General features: G+C 34.8%; 3 protein-coding genes and 1 non-coding gene across 5 annotated transcripts; 2 read left to right on the top strand and 2 right to left on the bottom strand.

Annotated features, from left to right (window-relative positions):
- The first annotated feature begins 489 nt into the window (after positions 1-489).
- ATSPO11-1 (Spo11/DNA topoisomerase VI, subunit A protein) lies at positions 490-7,612 on the top strand. 2 transcript variants are annotated; one of them, XM_086671594.1, is made up of 15 exons: positions 490-633; positions 743-842; positions 1,597-1,670; positions 1,786-1,887; positions 2,062-2,135; positions 2,496-2,512; positions 2,878-2,947; positions 3,030-3,066; positions 3,563-3,610; positions 3,702-3,760; positions 3,836-3,867; positions 3,993-4,098; positions 4,677-4,797; positions 4,889-4,952; positions 7,244-7,612. In XM_086671594.1, the coding sequence occupies exons 1-15, from the start codon at positions 579-581 to the stop codon at positions 7,368-7,370; spliced, it is 1,086 nt and encodes a 361-aa protein (XP_086527720.1). In that variant the 5' UTR covers positions 490-578; the 3' UTR covers positions 7,371-7,612. The 2 variants fall into 2 exon arrangements, with proteins under 2 accessions (XP_086527720.1, XP_086527721.1); XM_086671595.1 differs by lacking the exon at positions 7,244-7,612 and adding an exon at positions 5,041-5,376.
- On the bottom strand, positions 1,146-1,237 carry TRNAY-GUA (transfer RNA tyrosine (anticodon GUA)). Its single transcript is given in 2 exon segments — positions 1,146-1,181; positions 1,201-1,237. It is a non-coding gene; the product is annotated as a tRNA-Tyr (tRNA).
- An 8,571-nt stretch (positions 7,613-16,183) lies between the features above and the next one.
- On the top strand, positions 16,184-20,382 carry LOC147549361 (isopentenyl-diphosphate delta-isomerase). Its single transcript, XM_086667269.1, has 6 exons — positions 16,184-16,706; positions 17,254-17,596; positions 18,474-18,558; positions 18,717-18,803; positions 19,158-19,400; positions 19,949-20,382. The coding sequence occupies exons 1-6, from the start codon at positions 16,540-16,542 to the stop codon at positions 20,023-20,025; spliced, it is 1,002 nt and encodes a 333-aa protein (XP_086523395.1). The 5' UTR covers positions 16,184-16,539; the 3' UTR covers positions 20,026-20,382.
- Positions 20,383-20,742: 360 nt separating this feature from the next.
- Positions 20,743-25,097, bottom strand: LOC147549360 (phosphatidylinositol/phosphatidylcholine transfer protein SFH3-like). Its single transcript, XM_086667268.1, has 11 exons — positions 24,799-25,097; positions 24,675-24,703; positions 23,462-23,545; positions 23,305-23,358; positions 23,151-23,228; positions 22,839-22,892; positions 22,687-22,746; positions 22,518-22,613; positions 21,822-21,923; positions 21,637-21,717; positions 20,743-21,322 (listed from the first exon to the last, which is right to left on the bottom strand). The coding sequence occupies exons 1-11, from the start codon at positions 24,851-24,853 to the stop codon at positions 21,005-21,007; spliced, it is 1,011 nt and encodes a 336-aa protein (XP_086523394.1). The 5' UTR covers positions 24,854-25,097; the 3' UTR covers positions 20,743-21,004.
- Positions 25,098-25,308: the final 211 nt, after the last annotated feature.

Below are 25,308 nucleotides of genomic sequence, written 5' to 3'. Positions count from 1 at the left end.
CCGTTTGTTAAGAAAATCGAATTTCTTGGCCCACTTTTCAGGCTTATCAAACAAACCCTAAATCTTCCGTTTGGAATCAAAATTCCACACATGCCTATCTTTTCTTCCCTAGTTAGCCTCGACAACTATTGAAGCGGGATATGCCGACAACTCAATCAATAATTTATGTCTGTATAGTGATAGTAAGAAGCCAAAAATTCGTAGCATGAGGTGATTTGCAAAGATAGAAGCATCGAATCCTATGAAAGTCTACAGTAGGCATAGACAGAGGGGATGTAGGTGGATAGAGAGGCTGAAGTGAACCAAGGTAAATTGGGGTTTCCTTGATCGTACAAAATGAATTAAATTTGGGTAAAACCCCTCATTTTAGGGTCTCTTTCCAAATTGAAAATCCTAAAAGATTTTAAAACCTTTGAGGCTCCTAAAATGAGATGGAAGCCCATGATTCGACCCACTTGAAACCAGGCCTACAGAGGGCCTGCACCGATTTAAGATTTCAAATTTTATAACTTGCTTTTTAGAAATAAAAGGCGCGTAATTCGAATAGTTTCTCTTCTATTTTCAAACGCGAAGGAGAAATGGAGGAAAGAGGTTCAAACACAAAACCCTACGATTTGCTCAAAAAAATCAGAGGTGAAATTCCTAAAAATCACACAAACTCTCTTGGTTTTAACTTCAAATTATCACTTTTCCTGACTGGAGATTCAAATGCTTCATTAACTTAGTTTTAGAAATCTGGCAGATTTAACTCGATCGTTTCTTGAAGATCTCTGTAATGGACGATCTCCAAAAGTTCCTTTAGATCGATACAGGAATTACTGCACAGATCCTACAGGAAATTGGTACGTTTCATTTCAATTACTTGGATCTTAATTTTTTTTTTTATCGTTCTTCAAGATTAGTTCTCTAAATGTTGTTTTGTATTTGAGCAATTCTAGGGTTTTTCATTTTGAAAAAAAAATAAATACTAAGGTTGAATCGGTGAAAGTGGGAAATAGTGTTTTATTGTCGAGTGTTTGATAAAAAAATCCGATCTGCACTGTGACCAACTACAGTCCTCCGCTCTACAAACTGAGCTAAGGTGGTTGTTGTGGAAAACGTAAGGAACCCTAATTTCAACCTCTGGTGGTTTGCCACAAAAAAAATCCGACCTGCCGGATTCGAACCAGCGACCTAAGGATAATCTGCACTGTGAACCAACTACAGTCCTCCGCTCTACCAACTGAGCTAAGGTCGGTTTTTGTGAATAATGCAAGGCAATGTGGTGTCTATATGAAATTTAATTTGGATGTTTAGAATTTATGAACTTAAATCTGTTCTGTTTGGTGTGTCTTAGTTACACACAATCTGCCTTGTGTTACACACATATGAACAAATAACTGTGAATATATTCTATTATTTATGACTTCGTAAAATGTCTGCGACAGATTCTCATAACATATTCAAATGGAACTTTAACGTGTTAATGCAAATATACAAGGCATACTAAGAAGGGCCAAAATGTCAGCGAAATCATACTCATTATACGATTTTTTGGATGGTTTTGTTTAATCTGTGACTACTGACTAGGCCTAAATGTCCGGATGTGTAATTCAGCAGCTGCAGCTCCGGTTTACACAAAGGGAAAGAAATACTTTCAATTCAAAGAGAAAGCTATGCGCACCGACTGAGTGAGTTCCCTTGATATTTATTTTGGAATCTCCAAAGAAATATAACATGGCATACTAATCAGTAATCTTGTACAGTCTATTAGAATTCTTACATGTTTTCGGTGTTCTATGTCAGATGTATTGCTAAGAGTGCTACTAATAGTTCAGCACCTACTTCAAGAAAATAAACATGGATCAAAGAGAGATATATACTACATGCATCCATCACTGTTTTCAGGTATTCCCCAGACTTATTATGTGAATGTCTGCAATTTTTTCTCTTCAGATATTAGGCAACAAGTTATTATATGGATACAATCTAGTGATCAGAAACATAATATATGTTGGAGTTGTTTTTTGACTAAGTGTGGCATTTTCTCTTTATGAGTTTGTTTTTGTCCTTTTATTGTAGAGCAAGCAGTTGTAGATCGGGCCATCAATGACATATGCATTCTCTTCAGATGTAGCCGCCATAATCTAAACGTGGTATGTATTATATCATGATGCTTCAAGCCTTTGATTATGACCGAAATATGTAGTTGTATTTCGCTTTCCTCACTAGTTTCTGTGTTCATGGCATGGACATCAAAAGTAAAACCATTAGTTTTCTTCATAAAATGTGGGCACATGATATTGTTTGAGATGAAGTTACTAGTTCCAAAGAGGCAAAGACTTTGAACCTGTGAATTCTGTTGTAATTTGAATGACCAGAATTTCAACTAAATGTATATAGAGCAAGTATCCATGAGTGCACTTCCCAAAATTTCACACATTAGTGAACTCTTTACGATTATTGATTTATGAACTTATCAGGATATTTATCTCTGTTTTAATCCTCTTTTGCAGGTCTCTGTTGGAAAAGGGTATGGTCCAATTTATAAAGGAGCATCTTGGATATGCTCCTACTTCCAGTGTGAAACATGAAATATCTGTACCATATAGCTTCTCGTAGTCTTTTATCTTCTTTACTTGTTCTGGTTATAGTGATATAGTCATCTTCTAGCACTTGGATATCAATTTTTTTACTTTTCTATGTCTCTATTAGTAAATTACATCCCTTTTGGAGTGCTGCTGAAAGATATAGAGTAAAAATGCGTTTGCGTTTATTTATATTTCCTAGTATCATTCCTCCAGTTCCAAGTGCTAGAAGATGATCCCTTTTTTGCGTCGTCTCTTTCTTAGTTCTTCTTAGCTGCTAGATTTCAATTCATCTATGTACTTTGACTAGATTGGTGATGGGCTGGTTAAGATTCTCAGAAGGTGGAAGGAAATTCGACTGCATGAACAGCCCTAACACTGTAAGAAAGCACACTGATGACTTAAATGCGAAGGGTTCTTTCAATATATTATTCAGATTTATTTTAACTGATTCACTTGCAGGCCCACCCCATTCCTGTCCATGTTGAAGAGGTTAGAGGTATCCTTATATATATATGTGAGACCGTTGCTGGATTTTTGGCAGATATTGACATCCCATTTATGTGTAGGTGGTTTGTATTTGCGTGATATGATACGGATAATTTCTAATTTGATTACATGAATATGGTAAAGTATTGTAGCTATATCTAAAATTACAAATGCCCTATTAAGTATTTTGACAAATCAATACGGGCTAACTATGAATTGGCTCATATGATACCACTTAAGTAAATGTCACCAAGACATAAAAGAAGGGTGTGAATAATAGCATGATTTGCCTGGATGCCAAGCGGGATCTACTGACCTAGCTCCTGTCTCACTCGCAGCACTTGGTTCTAGTGTACTAAAATATTGGAGGCACTACCATAGATGACATATTCTTCACTTCAACCCTATTACTTACATGATTCTTTTTGAATCTTTATGGTTTAATTAGAATTACATAAAGATTCTCACTTATGATTCTTAATGTTTCACTTAAGTGGAGCACTTAGATATCGTTGGTGTGGCTAAGTATATACTAATTGTGGAGAAGGAAACAGGTAATTTTCTCCCACAGAAAGTCCGGTTTGTGTTTTGCACCTTTGTTGGTGTGTAAGAGTTAATTCATGAATGGTGGGTTTCTTAATGCAGTGTTCCAGCGGTTAGCAAATGATCATTTTTGCAACACAAACCATTGTATCATCATCACGGTAATATCAATTCTTCAACTCATCTTGGACTGCTTACAAGAATCAGCAAGGATAACATAGATTCAATCATTTCAGGGAAGAGGTTATCCAGATGTTCCTACAAGAAGGTAACTTGAATTTTGGTATTTTAACTTCATTAGTTTTAATGATTGAATTGTTTTTCGGTAATTGGAACATCTGCATGTATTACAGATTCTGAAATTTTATCACGGCAATCATTTCTTTTTGTCAGGTTTTTGCGGCTTCTTGTGGAAACATTGCATCTGCCTGCCTATTGCTTAGTTGATTGTGATCCTTACGGTTTTGACATCCTGACAACTTACAGATTTGGCTCTATGGTATTAATTCTTCTTCAATCTCTGATCTAATCTTGAAGCCAATAGCAATGTTTAAAAATGACATTTATAACTGAAAAACTGCCTTTTCTCGACGGCGGTCATTTACCGCTACCCAAACTCTGCTACTGTAGAGAGCCCATGATTCGATACTGTTTTCTATTATTAGGACATTGTGCTGCAGTTCGCTTAAATGCATCATAGACGAAAAGTAGTTGAGGGAATTCTTTTTACATGAGATGCATGTAACATGGACACCAGTATAAATGTCGGTGTTCTACACCCGTACGAGGTGTTGGATATGGTGAGTGGAGAAAGTTCAAAACGAGAATACGGCTGCAGACATGTATCTCAAATCTTTGTTATCAGGTCCTTCGCATTATATCTATTGAAGTGACTGAGTATCTGTCAACAGTTTTCGAGTGTCTGACACGACCATCAAATCAAAGTATCCAGGCATCTGAGAAAGCAAAAAAGATACTAAAAAGGAGTATCGAAGTTACACAACCTTATTATGTATTCCCTCCATTCACAATATTTGATGTTATTTACACCTTACTCTACCACTTTTTCTCTTTCAGCAAATGGCGTACGACGCAAAATTTCTGCGATTGCCTGAGATTCGTTGGCTTGGGGCTTTTCCCTCAGATTCTGAAAACTACCAATTACCAAAACGATGTCTTCTTCCTTTAACAGACGAAGGTAAACTTTTCGTCCTTTCTTTTCTCTGCAATGCTTGATGAGTGTTCTCTTTTTCTCTGAATCCTGTAATTGATTCTTCTTTCATTATCAGATAGGACGAGAGCTGAAGCAATGTTACTGAGATGCTATCTGCATCAAGAAGCACCACAATGGAGGTTGAGTTCTCCAACTTTTGTAACTCTTGGTACTATTTGTCTTCACTTGGATCAACACAATTTGACAGATAGCATTTTTCAAAAGCAGGTCGGAATTAAAGATAATGCTCAAAACAGGAGTGAAATTTGAGATCGAAGCATTATCTGTATCATCATTTTCCTTCTTATCAGATACGTATATTCCTAGTAAAATTCAACTTGGATTACACATTTAATAGTGTTACATTAGTAACTGTTTTTTTCGGGTTATGGGGGTTCGGTAGTTCAACTAAATGTGTTGCATAAATGTCGGAAATATATGCATATATTCTTGCATTTAGAGGCATCATGTTTGATGTGTGTTCAAGAAATCTTTATCTGCAAATGATTAGTTTCTAGTTGTATCTTGTCCATATTATAAATTGTAAATCGACATATTTTAGACGAGATAGGTGAAATATTTTGGTTTTGATGGCAATTTGACAGGAAACTCAACATCCAATGTCATGTTGTGCTTAGTTATGTGGAACATCAGTCTTTATTTGGATGAATCGATTTCAATTGAAGAGAAACATCAAAGATCCTATAAAAGACATTTCGGTCTCACGAAATAGAATAAGTCACTTTACCTTATTAATACTAAATCAATACAAATACGTAGGCTCATCCTACACAAAAGTTTTAAATCGACTTGCCTCTCCAAGCATGATATATGTAGAGATGCATGCACAAAATAGTCCCACGTTAACTATGTCAAACCCCCTAACTTCCCTCCTCTCCCCTGTGCTCAAAACCGTTATCGTTTAGGTGTGAACCCTCGCTGGATCTGGCGAGGGTTCTTCTATCCCTCTTTATATGTATCACGCTCCCCTTCTACCCTTCTCTCTCTTCAACTGTGGATTAGTATGTGGTGGTGTGATTTGAAGATGGTGGTGAACAATCTAGTAGTGGTGGTGGATTTTGTGGTGGTGTTAATGTACGGATCTGGTGGAGTTACAAGAGTGTTTAGTGATAGTGATGTCGGGGTTTGATTTGGTGGTGGATAGATTCGATTTTAATGGTTAATCTGGTGGTGATGGTGCGGATAGTGGTGGTGTTTGGTTTCAATTTGGTGGTGTGATTAGGGGTGGCGTTGGAGATATCTAGTGGTGTGTTAAGTGGTGGTGGTGGTGGCGGTGGTGTGAAGTAATGAAGAAGATGGATGCGTTTAATGGTGATGGTGGTAGATCTGCGATTCATCGGTGGTGGTGTATTTTGTGGTGTGGTGTTTTCGTGGCGGTGGTGGTGGTGCGAATAGAGGCATAAGAAGGATGTATCTCTATATAATCTCCATATAATTGGACGACGACGGTTTTTCCGGTGACGGCGGTGGTTTTCCAGTGACGAAGGCGGTTCTCCGATGACGGAGACGGTTTTCCGGTGACGACAACGATTTTCCGGTGATAGCGGCGACGGTTCTTTTATTATTATTATAGTATTTGTCAGACCTTTAGGGTCTCTTTTCACGATCTTTAGGATCTTTTTGTCGACCTTTAGGGTCTTTTTTCTCGATCTTTAGGATCAATGTGTCTATGTCTAGTCCAATTTCTTTCCCTTTATGAGGCACTTTGCATTTAAAGGTATGTAATTCTCATGAAGTTTTCAGAGAAGAGAAATAAGAATTATCGTCCATGTAAAATCGTGATTTGATCACTTATCAATGGAAATGCTTCCCTTGGCTTAAAAAAAAAAAGACTATGTCAAACCCCCTAAGGTAATATAGTTAAGAGGCATAGTAGACTCATTACAAATTCATTCTAGGTTAAACTTGTCGAGTGAACGAGGTGAAGCAAAAGCCGTGTTATTCGGGGTGAAATGGGCAGCTGAGCACAATTCACACATCATAGAGTGACAATAACAGCTTGTCCAACACTTGCATAACCCTAAAAATTCCATACAATGGCAACCATCACCTCTCATAAAATCAAATAAGTAAAAGATTTCAGTCCTCATTTTACAAGCATCAAATTCTCATCCATCGGTAGAGCGCACAACAATCTAGCGGACAAGCTAGCAAAGTAGGTCAGGATTAAACATCACAACAGATTCTGGAAATACATTCCGACTTTTATTTCTCACATATACTGTAATATAATCGTACTCTTTAGTTTGAAATATATTATCTTCAACAGAAAAATAAAAAGTTGAAGATAACATCCAGTCATCTTATTAAGTGGTATTAGAGATAATTCTCAAAACAGGAGTGAAATTTGACAGATAGCATTTTTCAAGTGGATCAACACAATTTGACAGATAGCATTTTTCAAAAGCAGGTCGGAATTAGAGATAATGCTCAAAACAGGAGTGAAATTTGAGATCGAAGCATTATCTGTATCATCATTTTCCTTCTTATCAGATAAGTATATTCCTAGTAAAATTCAACTTGGATTACACATTTAATAGTGTTACATTAGTAACTGTTTTTTTCGGGTTATGGGGGTTCGGTAGTTCAACTAAATGTGTTGCATAAATGTCGGAAATATATGCATATATTCTTGCATTTAGAGGCATCATGTTTGATGTGTGTTCAAGAAATCTTTATCTGCAAATGATTAGTTTCTAGTTGTATCTTATCCATATTATACATTGTAAATCGACATATTTTAGACGAGATAGGTGAAATATTTTGGTTTTGATGGCAATTTGACAGGAAACTCAACATCCAATGTCATGTTGTGCTTAGTTATGTGGAACATCAGTCTTTATTTGGATGAATCGATTTCAATTGAAGAGAAACATCAAAGATCCTATAAAAGACATTTCGGTCTCACATAATAGAATAAGTCACTTTACCTTATTAATACTAAATCAATACAAATACGTAGGCTCATCCTACACAAAAGTTTTAAATTGACTTGCCTCTCCAAGCATGATATATGTAGTTAAGAGGCATAATAGACTCATTACAAATTCATTCTAGGTTAAACTTGTCGAGTGAACGAGGTGAAGCAAAAGCCGTGTTATTCGGGGTGAAATGGGCAGCTGAGCACAATTAACACATCATAGAGTGACAATAACAGCTTGTCCAACACTTGCATAACCCTAAAAATTCGATACAATGGCAACCATCACCTCTCATAAAATCAAACAAGTAAAAGATTTCATTCTTCATTTTACAAGCATTAAATTCTCATTCATCGGTAGAGCACACAACAATCCAGCAGACAAGCTAGCAAAGTAGGTCAGATTAAACAACACAAAAGATTATGGAAATACATTCGGACTTTTATTTCTCACATATATTATCTTCAACAAAAAAATTGAAAGTTGAAGATAAAATCCAGTCATCTTATTAAGTGGTATCACTTGATTTTCTTATCTTTGTCTGTCGGTTACCCCTTGACTTGCCTTGTGATGGAGTAAAGGTCAACAAAAGAGTTCCATTGATGAGCCAGTGGTTGGTGGAGTCAAGGAGTTGCCTCGAAGAGAAGTTGTTTAAAGTTGGTCTTGTGGTCAAGATTATGACTAGCAAAATTGTGAAAGCCACAACAACAATTGATGGATCTATTTCAGTTACTATTGTTTCTTGTCCTTCTACCAGAAGACCCAATAACTAGAGTCAATTGGGTTGACTGGTTCTTCTTAAAAGAAAATGCAAGAACCATAAGTGATTGAGAAGAGTCAACAGTTGGTAGCCAGCCCCCTTGGTTCCAAAGTGTTGACATAAATTCTAGAAGCCCCTGGAGGTCCCTATAATACCAAATAAATCATAATTTCTAATCTAACCTTCCTCATATATTATAACTGATTTATCTTCAAAATCCATAAAGATCTTCTTCCATTTTTATCTCCCACATTCTCTCTCCAATCACGTTTTTAAACAAAGAAATATATATTATAACTGATTTATCTTCAAAATCCATAAAGATCTTCTTCCATTTTTATCTCCCACATTCCCTCTCCAATCACGTTTCTAAACAAAGAAACGTGATTCATTATTTTCAGTAACCGAAACCTCTTTATTCTCTCTCTCTAAATTCGATTCACATAACAAAACCTCCATTAAACTCAGAAATCTTGTTTCATCTTCATTAGATTGTTTTTCAAACATTCGTCTTCTAATCCAATACACAAGCTCAGAACTCCATTTCCATTGATGTCTCTTCATATCAAGTTAATCAAGTAAAACATAAATCAATATAAGTTTTTGTGATTCCATTTCAGTTTATAGTAGTTGATTCTCTCTCTCTACATCTTAATCTACTGAAAATCTTCCATTAAAACAAAGAAATTGTTTCATATTCATTAGAGTTTTTCAAAATCAGTTTCTTAATTGTTTTTCAGGTAAACAAAATTCTTCTTTAATGATTCTGTTTCAAATCGAGTATGTTATTATTGTATTTCTCTATCTAAAAGTTTCTTTAACGATTTCGATATTGATGAGATAATCCTTCATTACTAATTCCTATAAATCGAGTATACTTATTGTTGCAATCAATCATCATATCAGATATCTTTAGATATGTAGTTTAAACCTAATGATATTCGTACTTTTTCTTCAGATCTGGTTTTCAATCCGTACGGATTTATGAAACGTGGTTTTTTTCGTACGGTTCCTCGTAACAGAATTAACAGTACATGTACTTTATCGTACATTACCATAATTTATAGTAAATTATGCAAACATCTCCCGTACAATGTTTTTCAAAATGAGAACATGATATATGTATTTTCTGACAAATTATATATACTTTATCACGAATATCATGAATATTATATGGAACATTAATTATGCTTTAATCTCAAAAACAGTACTCGTTTCATTGTTAGAACAACTTCGCTTATATATGTAAATCCCGTGTACTTTGAAATAAATTACATATAATTTACGTAAATGTTCATGTAATTTATTAATGTAAATAATATACTTTTTTATATAATTTATATGTATTAATCTCTCTCCATTTGTTATCACAGATGGAGTTCCAGGCAGAATCATCAAATCAAAATAAGCAAATCAATCTTGAAATACCCTTGTTCTTGTTACTTGACTTTTTGATTGGCTCCTCGAAATATTTCATAAGAAATGCACACTTGAATGGATCTTGATCATGATTCCTTGGAAAAGCCTCATATTCGGCCCCCTCCATTAGCATTCCAAGCAATAGGGCAACATGGATGGGCACCATTATTAAACAAGAGAAGATTTTGTACGTTTTTTTTGTAACGGAATGTAAACGATGTGTTATGTAAAAGAATTTATGTGTAATGTAAAAGAAATTGTGTGTAATTTACTGAACAAGACCCAAATACATTTGATAAATTACATTGTATACTTGACAAATGATGGTTTATTCGTCATAAATAATACATAATTTACGTATTTATTTCATAATTTGTATTCGATGAGTATTTATGTATGAGTAAAAACGAAAACAAATGCTGCTTTAATGTTCCCAGAAAAATATACTATATCCAAAACCAAAAGTTAAGTGAGAGAAAGTGACATATATGTTTTGTATATTATCCCCCAAATCACGCTAAATTGATCCTAGATTATATACTATTTCCAAATCTGAAAGTTAAGTGAGAGAAAATTGTTTTGAATCGAAAAAAATTTACATAATAAGATAGAGAAAATTGATTTGGTTTCCAAATCTGTAAAGAAGAGAGAGAAAATTGATTTGGAAATATCCGTGGTGATGACGTATTGGTTTTGGTTAGGATTTTGGTTTCTGTTTGATTCGGATAATAGGAAAGAGAAAATTTGATTTCCAAATCTGTTTAGAGGAGAGAGAAATTATGATTTGTTGCTAATAAATCTCAATATTTTTGGCTAATAAATCTCCATATTAAATTTGTAAGGAAGAGAGAGAAAATTGATTTGCAAAAGTTTGGATTTTGTTTCGAAACAGATTATAGAAGAGAGAGAAAATTTCGTGAGAATCTATGCATTTTTTCCTAAATTTATCCTAAAATCAAGGTACATTAAACCGTTTGAAAATTTTGCCCGGCCCCACATATTAAAATCTCGCGAAAAACGACTGGGACATGGAAGGAATTATGTAATATATATTAAGGGTTTTTAGTCCCAAGAGCAAAAGGACTAAAAATCCATTTTTTGGGAAGATTGGACCCTAAATCCTTTTTGAACATTATTTTGGGCTATATACAAGCACGGACCCTATTTGAATAGGGATTATTAGGGTATGAATAATGTAGTTTAGTTGGGCTTCAGGCCTTTATCTAGTTGGGCTAAGAGTTTGAGTGGGCTATAGACCAGGTCATGTTAGAGTTTGAGTGGGCGGGTAGCAAGCCTATCATATCTTTGAATAGGGATTATTAGGGTATGAATAATGTAGTGTAGTTGGGCTTTAGGCCTTTATCTAGTTGGGCTAAGAGTTTGAGTGGGCTATAAACCAGGTCATGTTAGAGTTTGAGTGGGCGGGTAGCAAGCTTATCATATCTTTGATGTATCGGTTTCCAAAAAAAAAAAGAATGATTGAGAAGAATACATCAAATTGTAAATTTTTTTTTGTTTGCCACTAAAATTTATAAATCAAATATAGCTATGGTTGTTGGGAAGGGTATATGTGCCATAAATACATCTACATTATCATCATGAGGAGAAAAAATTGTCAAGTACGGTTGAAATTCGGAAGTCGGAAGTCCTAAATTTTCTTTGGAATTTTGAAATTGTTCATTGGGATTAAATATGATTTTTTTATCATTTGGGATTAAATATGATTTTTTTATCATTTAGTATTTTCTTAATTTGTATTTTCAATTATTATTGTTGTAATATACTTTTAGTCAGACCTTTAGGGTCTCTTTTCACGGATCTTTAGGATCCTTTTGTCAGACCTTTATGGTCTTTTTTCTCGGATCTTTATGATCCCAATAGTGTCTGTGTCTAGTCCAATTTCTTTCTCTTCATGAGGCACTTTGCATTTAAAGGTATGTAACTCTCATGAAGTTTTCAGAGGAGAGAAATAAGAATTCATCCATGTAAACATTGTGATTCAATCACTTATTAATGGAATTTGTTCCCTTGGTTTAAAAAAAAAATAAAATAACGTAAAGACCATATAAAATTTTTAAATAAATAAAAATTTAAATAAAATTATAAAAAATTAAATTATAACATAGTAGGGCCCTCTTCAGGCCATGGCTCTCTTTAGAGATGAATATACTAGAAATACTAAAATCTACATAAAATGATGTAATGATTCTCGAGTCTGTGTCTCCAAAATAGCGTCTGAGGGGAGATGAATATACTAGAAATGCTAAAATCTAAAAATAATGTAATGACTCTTGAGTCCAGGTCTCTGAATTGGTGTAGGAGAGAACCAGCGGCCCTCTTCAAGCCATGGCCCCACAAGAGGACCCAAACTCCCAATGACGTAGTTGGACAAAAAGATTCTCCTAAAAAATCTATCAATAGTTTGATGTCAACATGGTACCATGTCTCTCAAATTCTTCCAAATTTAATACATATTTGAATATGAAGGGGCTATTCATAGGTAGGGCCCTGTAAAATCTAGAAGACGCGTTTTGAATAAAATCACATCAATACTTTTCAACATAGCTTTCTCTTGTCGAGTAGAATTTAGATTATTACAATGGTTTGAAAATAGATAAAATTTAATGATTTTATTATCTAATTGGGATGGTAGAGAATAGTAAAAACAAGAAATTTGGTAATTTGTCCCCAAAAATTACTTGTTAATTTGGATGTTTTATCAGTTTTTTAGAAGTTATCTATAACATGAACTATTTGATAGAGTAATATGTACATGGTTTGGATTTTAAATGATATAATCAAAATAAAGACTAAAGAACAATTTCTTTGTTATTTGTATGCTCCGAGTTCGATTCAAATATGTATCTTGATTGTTTTAAATTCCTAAGTTTTGAGATATTTAATTGGAGATCAACTATAATTGTTAGACAATTCTCAAATTAGGAAATAGATATCACCGAATCAATACGGATAATCTACCCTTCTTGAGTTCTTCAAATTAGATGGAAAATATAACAACTTTTACAAACAAAAAGAGTCATCATCTAAATAAAAACTAAGTTTCAACTTTGGAGGGAGGTTGTTCTAAAAAAGATACCCATTAAACCATAATAAGTTGTTAATATTCAACCATTATACCTTCCTTTGTTCTCTTTATAAAGTCATCGCACTTTCTCTTAAACTCTTCTTCTTCTTCTTCTTCTTCTTCTTCTTCTTCTTCTTTTTCGACTTCCTCTTCTTCTTCTTTTTCAACTTCCTCTTGTTCATATTCATGTTCTTCTTTTCTTTCATCACCTTGTGTGATGAAAAACACTCTTTCTAATTGTTCTTCCTTTTCTTCTTCATAACAACCCATGTTTGATAATTCAACCTTGATTGGGTAGGAGGAGAAATTGTTATCTATGTGATCAGCATCCAAAGTACCAACGAAACCCGAATTTCTAGCTACAAAAACAAGAATGGCAACACACATAAGGAACAAGTAATTCCTATCAATTAAGGGTTGTTCACGAGGAAAAGTTGGTGAGAAGAAGTTGAAGGAATGGAGAACAATAACAGGGCATGAAAAGTAGGAGGAAATGAATGCAAACATAGATAGTTTCAATAGGAATTTAGTCAAGTTATTTAGCAACGTAGATTTGCTAAGATTTTGATGCATTCTCTCTCTCTCTCTCTCTCTCTCTCTCTCTCTATCTCTCTTTCTAGAGTGAGAAAGTATGAAGAAGGTTCAAGGGAAATGGTGACAATAACTTCACTTGTTATCTTTATATAGAATTTTGAAGTTACTCATGGGTTGTGAAGGCTAGAAATATTTGCAAAACGAGCCCCAAGACATAATTCTTTGCATCTTTTGGCCTGACTTGGAACTTTCCTTCTTTTTTTCATATTTTAATTCAATAATTAAACTAAAAATATCTAATTGACTTGGAGTCAATCCATTTAACAATGTTTGGGTAACCTAGTCCACGGCTATGACCTATATACTCTATTGTAGGAGTTAAAACATAACCGGTGTTCTCCAGATAGAGTGAATAAGCTCCGAGGTGTTTCTCTCGTAGAATTTTTGAAGTTTGTATTAAGTTATTTTAGTTAATATCAAAACAAATACAAATAAAAGTAGCCAAAATGTGTTGAAATGTGTAGTGGACAACGGAGCTAAAAATTGATTGACGGACGGACGGACTGAAATCAAAAGTACATTATAATTACACAAATTTAAATTTTCAAGTTTATAATTAACTGAACCAGATTTCAATAGAAAATATGATCTACGTAATATTATAATCATTATATTGTATATATATGTCGATTGGCAAAATAACTTCACATATCTATCCACGTATAATAGTTATTTACAAGAAAAAAGAACAAAAAATATCCAAAATATTAGACGACACTACGATATCATAATATATGCCACAAAAATGGTATACAAAATTATTCAAGTTGTACCATTTGGTTCTTCAAGCGATTAAAATCGTCTATCAAAGGGTCTGCATCAATGATTTCACCAAGTTCTCTTCCAATGTGGACAATCGAGCATTCTCTGAGGAACTCATTTTCTATTTTATTGCGGAGTGATGTTTTTAATAATACTCAGCAGAAAAAGTCATTTCCGTTGTTGTCGTAGAAACAAGAATTTTCATTACAAGGTGTATCAATCTATCAATCAAGTACAAACTTCAGACTTTCTTGTTACTACCAATCGCCTACATAATTCAGATGGTTGATATACTCTGAAAATCTGCACGATTAGGAATATCAAGCTTATAATGTTGTAACTGACTTTTCAACATGTATGTAGTTCATGCTTGGTGAAACTCGGTGGGTAAAACTTTTCAGCAAGAGTATAAATATCATCAATATTTAATGATCTAAAACCAATACTAGGAACCAAAGCTAAACCAAGACAGAGGAACTCCATTGTTTGTTTAGGAAATTTGTTAGTTGATTCCATAAATTGTTTACCGATTGCATCATTGAATGTTAACACGTTAGTGGTGCTCTACTGTAGTATCACCATGTTGTTGACAAGATCAACTTGTACCCACCATATAATGAGCAGTAAAATCGATTATCTCGATGTTATGATCCTTGCAAAATAATTCTACTTTCTTCATAAAGGTATTCCAACCATCTTGTCTAAATTCTTGGAGAAGAGTATTTTGTAGGTCTTACATGATTCATAGCATTGATGATATCCTGAGATTTTTGTTGAAGGACCTGACGAAGTACTTCAGTGATTACTGATTGCCATAATGCTACTTTCTTTTTGATGAAATTACCATAATGCTACTTACCAAATGCAGAACAAAGACAAACTTAAACGATCTCATTTTACCATAAACACATTTAGCTTCTCCACACATACTACCGCTTCCATTAGTCTTATGTTTTCCATGACTATACAAGTTGCATCAAACATATCAAACTAGATGTACCTGATGACTTCAACCGGTCCTAAAGTCGGTGGCAAACCCATAAATTTTATGTTGTGGGGGCACTTTTAATTATAAAAAGAAAATTTAAATTGTGCGAAAATTTCGATATGGCGTTCAAGCGATTGATTTCTGTCTCTTATACCTACACTCTCAACTCATTCAGCTTTTTCTAACATGCGAGTTGCATTGACTATTGTCTCAATAAAATAAATATTCTCATATACATTCGAATTATACTAAAAATAATGTGTAAATTTTATGTCAGAAGAATGAGAGTCCTTCATGTCTTGAATAATGATTACCACATTTTACGCTCTTAAAGAAATTAAGAAAAGAGAGAGAATTGACTAAGTTAAAAAAATACCCTGAAACGTGATATATATATATATATATATGTATATATGTAAGAAAAATGAAATAAACAAAGAAGACATAATAAATGTATGGAGAAAATAGGTCTGACAAAGATCACGAGAAACAAAAAAAAACCCAAACATAAACTTATTTGAAAGTGTGGAGTCATAAGGAGATATACAAGGACCAAGTGATAGTAAATTGAAAGCTAGGGGCCACAAAGAAATTTACCATAAAACCCCATAGGGGTGGTGGGAGTGAACCCCTGCCTTTTACGCGTTCCACACTCTCACCCCGCCAGGCTGAGGTCTAATCTTTGCATACAAGTCTAACTTTGATTTTTTTTTTTTTTTTTATAACGGGTTTAACCTCATTTAATTGAAAACTCGCCTTGGACCCTGGGGGCACGTGACCCCACGGACCCCTACAAGGGTCCGTCCTTGCCTACAGTTTGTGTGGCCGATCCAAAAATGATAGTGCCCAAGCTCAAAGCGGCGTTCCCGTTTCCCGGCCCTAAGTCCGTCTATCCATCAACATAAAAAGTGAAAGGAGCTACCTCTTGTCACGTGCCTAACGACGAATCCCATGACAAAGTAGTCAGTCTACCGTTAGCTCAATCTAGGTCCGATGGAATAAATTTAGACCGTCGATGTTTTTTTTGGCTGTCCGTACCTCAACCTTGCGCAGAAAGACTTCTTCTCTCAAATCTTCTGATGTTCTTTTTCGTCTTCCATCATCAAATACTATCTTCGTCTCCTTCAATTCAAACTTATATGAAATTTCGTGATTAGGGTTTTATTGTCTTGCTACAATGTCCGGAATAGCTCTGTTATTAGATCTATTAAGAAAAAACAATCCAACTTTCTCAACAACCAAATCTCTTCATTCCACTGGTTTATTCTCAGCTTCTATTGCTGCTTCAACTGCTGCTGCTTCTTTTGCCGCTTCTACACCTTTTGCTTCTAGGTTTCTTTTCAGGTACTCTCTCCTCCTCTCTTTCTCTCTTGTGTAATCGAAGCATGCATTATTTTTCTGGTAAGAGATTAAAATTAGGGCATTGGTTCTGATTTCCTTCTGTTGTTTGTTTAGACTCTCAGTGATCGTTAACTGATGTTGTTGTTCAATTTGTTTTGGTAATACAAAGAATATGTTAAGATCAGGATTTTTCAAACATTGAATGATCATAAAATCGCAATGAGTATCATTAGTAGATATGATGGAATTCGACACAATGTGTTGTTTAACCTAGAAATTAGAATGAATAAGGAGGGAGTAGCCTTTGTTAGTTGAATGCATCTTTGAATTTATAGTCAGATGCTTAAGAACATTAATGCTTTTGTTATTTATCAAAGTTGTTCTTAGAGTGCTTGATTAGATTTGAGTTTGTGCCTTCACCAATAAGAGTGTGATTCTTTTGAGTTTTGGTTCTGTTTTGTTGAGGAGAATTCATATTTTTCTCTTTAAGAATATATCTTCACTTCTGTGACGCTTTTGTCTTAGATTGACTTTATCCGTTACATTTCAGTGGTGGGGGGATACCCGTTGTTTATGCGGATGCTAGTGCTGTAGAATGGACTGAAGATTACATTTCTAGTTTACGAAGTGCTGCTGGAAAATTTAAGCGTGATTCTATCAAATACAGTACCAAAGAATACCCGTTAGAGCTAAAACCTCTTCTCTCAGCTTTTGGACTGAGGTCTTTTACTATCACGACCTTGAGATCGTTTTTGTTGAATTACTTGCCTCTTTTGGAACCTCGTGATGCTATAGAGGAGGATGATGAAGATTTCCTACAGGATACTCCTAATGAGGATCCAACTGATTTGGTTGTGCCCTTCAAACATTCCGTCAGGCAAATCGTTCGTGAGGTGATTATTGTACAACTCAGTTTTAGTAATTTAACGTGAAGATATCTTTTCAAGTTTTTGTTCTCTCTCATTTTAGTTATACTTTTGATGGGTATCAATATAAGCCTTCGTGCACCACATAAGTATCACCAAGTTGGTGCGCGCCCATTCATTTCTGTTTGGGCCCTTAAGAAATATATCTCCATAGTGGGCATATTGAAAATCTTGCCGAGTAGTTTTGGCTTCTAAGAAGCCAGAATTAACATCAATTGAAATTTGTCCCTGCTCTAACTGTTAATTACTTATCCGCAATCAGCGATGAGATATCAAGTTGTGGATCTACTAATTGTCTCTTCTCTTTCTATCGCCAGAGTAATGTAAAACCACGTGAAACTTCGAGTTGTGTATTAGCTTGAGTCCATCCTCCCTCTAGGTCTAGGTTAGCATATTATGGAATGGGAAATAATGCTTAGCCCTTCTCAAAAGGAGCATGTAGAGTAAGGCTTCAAATGTCGTTTTCAACCACTGACTCGCTTTGTACAATTTCGTTTACCATGTCCAGTGCTGGTAATATTCATCGCAGTGTCTATATCATTGTTTTTCACAATTTCGCCTCGAATCAAGTAACAAATTGGTTTTGATCTAAAGGTAGCTTATCAGCAGCCATACTGCCTTAAATGTCCTCCCAGATTCTTAAATATCTCGATCTCAGTCTCCTTATCTCCTTAATTGCTTCTACTGTCATATTTTATTGAATCATCAGAGGCATCTTGAGTGTGAACTTGATACTTCCTTCAGAAGTTGAATTTTGAGATTGTTAAATGTCACATTTTGCTGATTTGATTGCCATATGATCTTATTTTCTCTGTGTTTAAACTTTGTTTTGCTTGTCTCACAGGTCAGTGTTGTAACAACTAGACGAGTGATGGAAAGACTTGCTGTGCATTATGTTTCACAACGGATGGCATGGAAACTTCTTAAAGGTATACACCAGTGTCTTTGGACTATTACCTTAAAGTTGGTCTAGTTTAATATTTAGGCTAAAAAACAAATAAAAAAAAGTTAAAAAAGATCAATATTAATTGAAGAAGAAATTGTTTCCTTCGATACTGAGTCACTGACAGGCTTTTTCATGTGCCAGATGTTCCAAAATCAGCTAGGCGAAAGGCTGCTAGGGGGATGCCAAGTATCGTCTTCTGCTGCAGCGTCAGTAGAACGACTTTCAGAGGTTGAACTCTTCTCTATTTAGTGGTAGTATTTCTCGTTCACAGGTCAAGGACTATTCATAATGCATCACCCCAGCATAAAAGAAAGGGTGGTGTGAAGTGAAATCTGGTCCCAGATTTCCATCTCAAAACTCAAAACGCATGCCGAGATAAACTACAAGCTTTGAAACGCGAACTTCTACCAAAATTTACTTTCTTCTGTATTTAATAAACTGTACTCGTGTATTTCGTAAGGACCTCAAATTGAAGCCTCCAAATTCTTCGATGCTAAGCCGCTTAGTTGAGGCCTCTATTTTCCTGTACTTTGTACAAGACGTTTTCTAGTTTAACCTGAATGCCTTCTTTCCTTTTTATAGGACATTTGCTAGGAGTTGCAGCGACATGGTTCGTCCAAGTTGGAATTGACTTATATCGTGTCTTCTCATTTCTTACCAATAATAAAGAAGAGGCTGATAAGCTTGGTAGAGCTGGAAAAATCCGGCTTGTCGCAAAGAGGGTTTCTAATTCAACTGTCAAGTGTGGTGCCTCCCTAGTATTTGCTTCCATTGGTGCTGGAGTTTGTGCCACTCTTTTCCATCCGTCGACTGGGCAATGGATTGGTAAGTGCATTATTCTGCCCTTTTGTTTCTTATTTTTCAATTGACAGACGATGTTTTGCTTTAGGCTGAAAATTCTTCGCAATAAAAAATTGTCATTTAGATGTACGAAAGGGTAAAGTCATGTCGAGTTCCAGTGTTCTGTCTTCTGTAAATGCAACCCAAGTTGGTATCTAGTGCTTATTAAATCAGAAAACGATGTGGGTCCTCACTTCACAATGAAAAATTGTCCGTAAATGACCAGTTCTTGAAATTCCTTTCCAATCATACGTTTTGGTAACTATAAAATTGACAACGGTTTGAAAATTCTAAATATTCTGAAAAAGTTTATGATTGATACTGATTTGGGGATCTATACATATACCGAAACTGTCTCTTGGGCATTAAGATTCCAAAACATGGTAGTTCTCGGATGATGTCAAAGCTAATTGCGGACCATGCTTTCTTGATATAGTTTCTGTAGCACACTCAAGCAACCCATTTTATGCTATTCTTTTATTAAATGCCACATTTATTATAGTAACTGAATCAATAACATGCTTTCTTAACAGGCTGTGCTCTTGGAGACGTCGTAGGTCCCCTGATTATCACACTCATCTTTGACAGAGTTTTACACCTTGAAATATAAAAGCCCGCTCTCCAGATGGATTTTTGTCACTGGCTTCAATATCGGCCGGTCTCATGCATTATGCTGAGTCAGTATTACATATAAAATAAGGGTATCTCATATACAAACTTCATGCAAACAATCTAAGATGAAGATAGTTCACATGTCTACTCACTTTGGATATCTTCTCTTCGTTCTTGACGACTCGTTTCCTGATTTTCTTTTTTTTTTGCACAATTGAGGATCTTAAAATTTGCAGATGTTAGCAGTTTCTTGTTAGTTCACTTGCAGCCTGCACTAATTGTTCTGTTCATTTCAAGCAAGGCATGGGCAAATACTTTTCATCTTTTTCCTCTTTAGTTGAAAGCATCTTTTTTCTTTTCGCGTTTTCAATATTTTTTCTCTTTTCCAGAATTTCGTTCTCCCAGTTTCTTAGTTGAATTTTTTACCCCTATTTTTGAAAAGTTCATGACAAGGTTAAAAGTGCTTAGAGTGAGCTATTTTTTGATCTCTTGTTCTCAATCCCATCTCATTCATTGGATATATCTGAATCGTTTGACCTAAATAGTCTCAAAGTAAACTCAAAAGAAGTCATTCAGATGAGTCAGATAAAAACAAACCTCTTAAAAGTTGGCTTGAGTCAGATTTTAAGTAGTCTTGGGAAAAAAACAAGGGCATAGAAAAACTCATAACAGTTATTCCATTTCTAAAGTAAAATTCATGTCAACTGGAAAGTTAGCTGTATAATCGAGCTTCATTCATTAATGGTGATGTCATATACTCATATTACATAAAGGAAATTCAAATTTTCTCGGTAAACCCGCATTGAGCTCGTGCAAATAATAACAAACCACTACCTTTTGGCGCATTAATGAAGCAGAAGCAGCAAAAACCCGACTATATCAGATGGCGGACAAAAAGAGATCCGACATCGAGTATCAGGGTTTATTATGAGAAGTTACGAACATACAAGTTATTATATTTTTCATGGATCTTTTATTTACTCGACGTTGATTGTCAGACTTTCAAACGAGTGATTGAGGCCATTTCGTCTACCGTATTTGTGGAACTCCGTTTCTATGGTCTTAGCTATCTTGGTTTCTTCTACACCCGGGGCGGGAAGGTCGAGATGAAATGAGCCATGCTTGATTGGAGTGACTGGTAAAACCCTGAGTTGTTGCTGCTTAATGTAGTTGTAAAGCTGTTGATGAAAGGTATGATCTAATGAAAAGCAGTCGGTATTTCCCGTGTTTGAATGTCGAGATGAACCAGATGCTTCTTTTCTACAAAAATGAGGGAGTGATGCATAGTCCATCACCTACATGGGGCAAACTATAATAAGTGAGCTCTCTGCCTGTCTTGAAATGGATGGATAAGAGAAGCAAATTATAGACACTGGATTGAATTCTAAACTCAAGCGATATCATAAGGAGTATGAGAAAAAGAAAGAAAAATACGGAACAGTAAGTTAGTCTATTCACGCAATACAATCAAGATGTTTGTTTGTGTGTGTCCGTTCATTTACTTACGTTATTTCCTTTTATAGTTCATAGTTACTTCACATAAATGTCTTACTTGGAAGTTTAAAATGATAAATTTGTACTCGAAAAAGTTACGGGAATACTGATTTACCTTCAACAGCTCATCCTTCCCACAACCTTGCAGCACTTGGATTTTCCTTCTCGTTCTCTCGTGCAAAAGAGGTTTCACAATCTGCGAGATGTTGAAGTATGTTTTTACAAGTTAGAATATAGATAGATTTTCCTTTTTAATGCAAATTTTCAATGAGTAAAATTCAAATGGTACGAGAGACCAACCTTCCAACAAGAGGAAAATATGTATGGAGCATTTACGATGTAATATGTATCTGTTTTCTCCGGGTAGTTCAGGTCATCAATAGTAGCTATGACAGTCAATAACTGCAACAAGAGAGGAAATAAAGCACTTTCAGACGAGTTTCAAGAGATTGAGAAAATGGATCCGTTGAAATATATCTATATTAGTACAGTAGCTATTAAACCTAAGAGCATAAAAATTAAAGGATGAAGAAGGAAGCAACTTGAGTTCAAGAGTTACTTAAATTTCTACATATTCAGATATTAAGTCCAATAGATTATTCTGTTAATTACGTCAAGATTAAGACTACGATTATCGAACCACTGAAGAAAAGTAAAATACTTTCTTTGAAAGTGGATTTTGAGTTGGCTCCTGAGCTTCCAAAAGTTACCGAAGTCTCTTACCAAATTATATACATTTTCACTTTGTCAGTTTGTAGCTTTTTCAATCATCTATCTCTAAAACAACAAAAGATAAAGAGTTGTTTGTTTTCTCATGGAATCAAAAATTAAAAAAATCGACCTATGTTTGGCACAAAGTAGATGTTCACTTGCTTAAAGTAGCCCCATGAACAGAATCTCTAAAATAAAATAATGAAATACAAAAACGAAAGAGTGAGAATGTAAAAAGAATTATTCTCAGAGCATGGTAAACCGAAAGATGATAGTAACGTATACCTTTATTTGGCTGAGGGCGGAAAGCTTTAGACCAGTCATATCTAATACCTTTAAACAGGTTCCAATATGACGTCCATATTTCTTTGTTGCGTAAGGCTGCGAAAATGATAAGATTTAGAACTTGAGTCAATTAATTTTGAGGAGTTCTAGATATTTATTTTGTACTCACCAAGATGACACGGTCACGGTATTCATTGATTTGGATATGTGACTGGACATAATAGTGAACCTAATTCGAAAGAGAAACCGAGGTTAATATTGAAGATAGATACTAACTAGAATGATACACAGAGGAGAGCTTAGAGAGTATAGATATCTCACTGAAGCTTTGTCCAAGGAGCTTTGCCCAACACCAATAGCGAAGACAGGAAGTCCCTATAGTCAAGAATAAGAAATCATTCTCGAGTTATTTTGTCGACTTATTCAAACTGCAGTATATATTTCCGGATGGTCAAAAGATTAGATGATTTAGTTAGAGTGGAAGTGAAGTAGAAAGAAATTCAGATAAATAAGGATAACAAAAACATTTTCGTTAATTCATTTACTACCTGCCTCAAATACTACTAATACGAAACATATATATGACATTGCACCCTCTACGGAAATCACAAAGCAAAAGGGAAATGAACATACCGCTTTTGAGTAACCAGATAGTCCTATAAGCTGCGAGTTACGAATCATTCTGTACAAATCGGTTGGAACTATGGGTTTCTGCATAATAAAAATTAGTTAGTCAATAAAGAAATTATCGAGAAATAACTCAGAACCCAATTATATCAAAACTCACCGATAATATATTGTCAATATCATTTTCCACCCTCCAGTGTAAGCAATCCAACAACTGAAACAGCACGAAGATAACATAAATGCAAAGACAACTAAATTGTCCTGAGTCCACTAGGACAAACGAAACATTGAGAGAGTATATTAATAGCGGATCAAACCATTTTATGTGCTTTGGGGACGTTCCAATCTCTAGCTCTGAGAAACCGCACCAAACTTTCAGTTGGATATCCTTGATGCACATTCTGTACATGACGAAATAAGCGATGAGCAGAAATTCGATTTAGGCTCGCTTATCTAACTAAGAACAACGAAAAACTTATTTAAGTAAATATGCAATCCTACAACTCAGATACAACAATTGCTTTCTACTAAAAATACTACTTGGGAACTTATAGATAGACCATTTAGATTTGCCTTCTAAAAACAGTAACAAAAGTTCAGAGTTCTCCTTTTTTTCGCTTCGCTACGGATGGAAAGTAAACTGACACGGACGGTAAGATTCTACATCATTTTCATTGGACTCGTTACTCCACGCCAAAGATCAGTATCAGAAACTTTTAGAACATAAAAGGAGTGGTCTAGAAAATTAGACGTCTTTGAGGAGTCCAACTCCAAAACAATTGGCAATGAGTTGAAGAGACCATAAATCTTTTTTTACCAGGTTGCAAAAATATCCCTAGTTGATGTAGTGGGACTATTCTCAACTAAATTTGTGGTCATCAAACTAAACTAATTGGGGATGAGCGGAGAAGACCTAGATCAAGTTTCTTGGTTTTGGGTGTGCATTGTCTATGTCAAACTATTCTTACTTACACGCCCCTCACGTGTGTCTTTTTTTTAGCCTAATACGTTCCTTTTTTAGGTCACGTCGACCACTCCCACCGTTTTGCCTATCACTTGTAGGCCCAACTTTTATGCACATTGTGAGTAGCTGAAAAGAACAATTTAACTTGAACATAATGTTCTAGTTGAACCCTAGGGTTCTTTCTTCAGCAACTGAATAAAAATTGGGAAATGCTACAAGTACATAGAATTTTTTCTTAATCTTTAACATGCTGACTAACTCTCACTAAAAGATGATTTAAAAAAAAAAAATTGATTACGATCTGGACCGTTCTTTTAACCGGATAAGTCAGCATGTGAAATATTATGAAACAAACTCATTGCCAATTTACAGCAGCAGAAGCACATAGTACAAAGTACAAACAAACTTCATCAGAAAACATATCAACCACTCTAAAGTCAACATCAAATTTTCCTGATCAAAATTTTTCAAAATTTTTTCACTAAAATCCATAGAAATGGAACAAAAGACTGTAGATCCAAGAAAATGAAGTAACATTATAAAAATAAAATAAAATAAATTCTAACCTGGAAAGTTCTCTTCAAATGTTCATCAACTGCCCAAAAAAAAAAAATGAAGCAAAATCATGTCAAAAACTATAATTAAATTATTAAGTAAAATGAACCAAACTAGATCTAAAGGAAAGCAAACCTTCTTCCATCAAATTTTCAAACTGCTTCAAAGCTTCTTCAGGAACAATTGACATTTTCTCTTTCTAATTTTTACTAAAATCAAACTTTGAAAATCAAGAACAGAAACCCAGTATTAATTCTTTCTTTCAGTTGGTCTCTAAAATTTGAAAGAATTTCTAGAGAGAGAAAGTATGATGATGATTGTTGTTGGTTGAGCTTTCTTCCTCATGAATTGTACTTCTCCTCAGGTGCCCTTTTTATGAACAAAGAAGAAGCTTACACATGTTGCCACGTTGGATATTCGTTAAATACGTGATTATTTGGCCCACTGATTTTACGGATTAAGACATTTTTTAATCATTTCAAAGATTTAATCTTGACCGTTGAATTTTGTATGAATTAAATCGTCAACTTAGTGGGATTCACATTTGAAAACTTCTGGCGGACTTTCCTTTTTTAAACCGCGACTAACAAGAATAAATCCCGCCATACAACCTCCTCCATGTCAAGAACAAATATAAACCATTGA

This window comes from Eschscholzia californica, unplaced genomic scaffold (assembly GCF_041429995.1).
Source record: "Eschscholzia californica isolate CP2 unplaced genomic scaffold, dmEscCali1.0.p SCAF_3, whole genome shotgun sequence".
Taxonomy (NCBI): domain Eukaryota; kingdom Viridiplantae; phylum Streptophyta; class Magnoliopsida; order Ranunculales; family Papaveraceae; genus Eschscholzia; species Eschscholzia californica.
This window is presented reverse-complemented; position numbering and strand designations above follow the sequence as displayed.

What these genes read in the sequence shown, in the direction of transcription:
- ATSPO11-1 (XM_086671594.1), top strand. Translation starts at nt 579, where the DNA reads ATGGAGGAAAGAGGTTCAAACACAAAACCCTACGATTTGCTCAAAAAA. An exon ending in ACAGATCCTACAGGAAATTG is followed by an intron (nt 843 to 1,596) that starts GTACGTTTCATT and finishes TGTGTAATTCAG; the next exon opens with CAGCTGCAGCTCCGGTTTAC. An exon ending in CCAGATGTTCCTACAAGAAG is followed by an intron (nt 3,868 to 3,992) that starts GTAACTTGAATT and finishes TCTTTTTGTCAG; the next exon opens with GTTTTTGCGGCTTCTTGTGG.
- LOC147549361 (XM_086667269.1), top strand. Translation starts at nt 16,540, where the DNA reads ATGTCCGGAATAGCTCTGTTATTAGATCTATTAAGAAAAAACAATCCA. An exon ending in TCAGGCAAATCGTTCGTGAG is followed by an intron (nt 17,597 to 18,473) that starts GTGATTATTGTA and finishes CTTGTCTCACAG; the next exon opens with GTCAGTGTTGTAACAACTAG. An exon ending in GTCGACTGGGCAATGGATTG is followed by an intron (nt 19,401 to 19,948) that starts GTAAGTGCATTA and finishes CTTTCTTAACAG; the next exon opens with GCTGTGCTCTTGGAGACGTC.
- LOC147549360 (XM_086667268.1), bottom strand. Translation starts at nt 24,853, where the DNA reads ATGTCAATTGTTCCTGAAGAAGCTTTGAAGCAGTTTGAAAATTTGATG. An exon ending in ATATTGACAATATATTATCG is followed by an intron (nt 23,229 to 23,304) that starts GTGAGTTTTGAT and finishes TTTATTATGCAG; the next exon opens with AAACCCATAGTTCCAACCGA. An exon ending in CCGCCCTCAGCCAAATAAAG is followed by an intron (nt 21,924 to 22,517) that starts GTATACGTTACT and finishes CTCTTGTTGCAG; the next exon opens with TTATTGACTGTCATAGCTAC.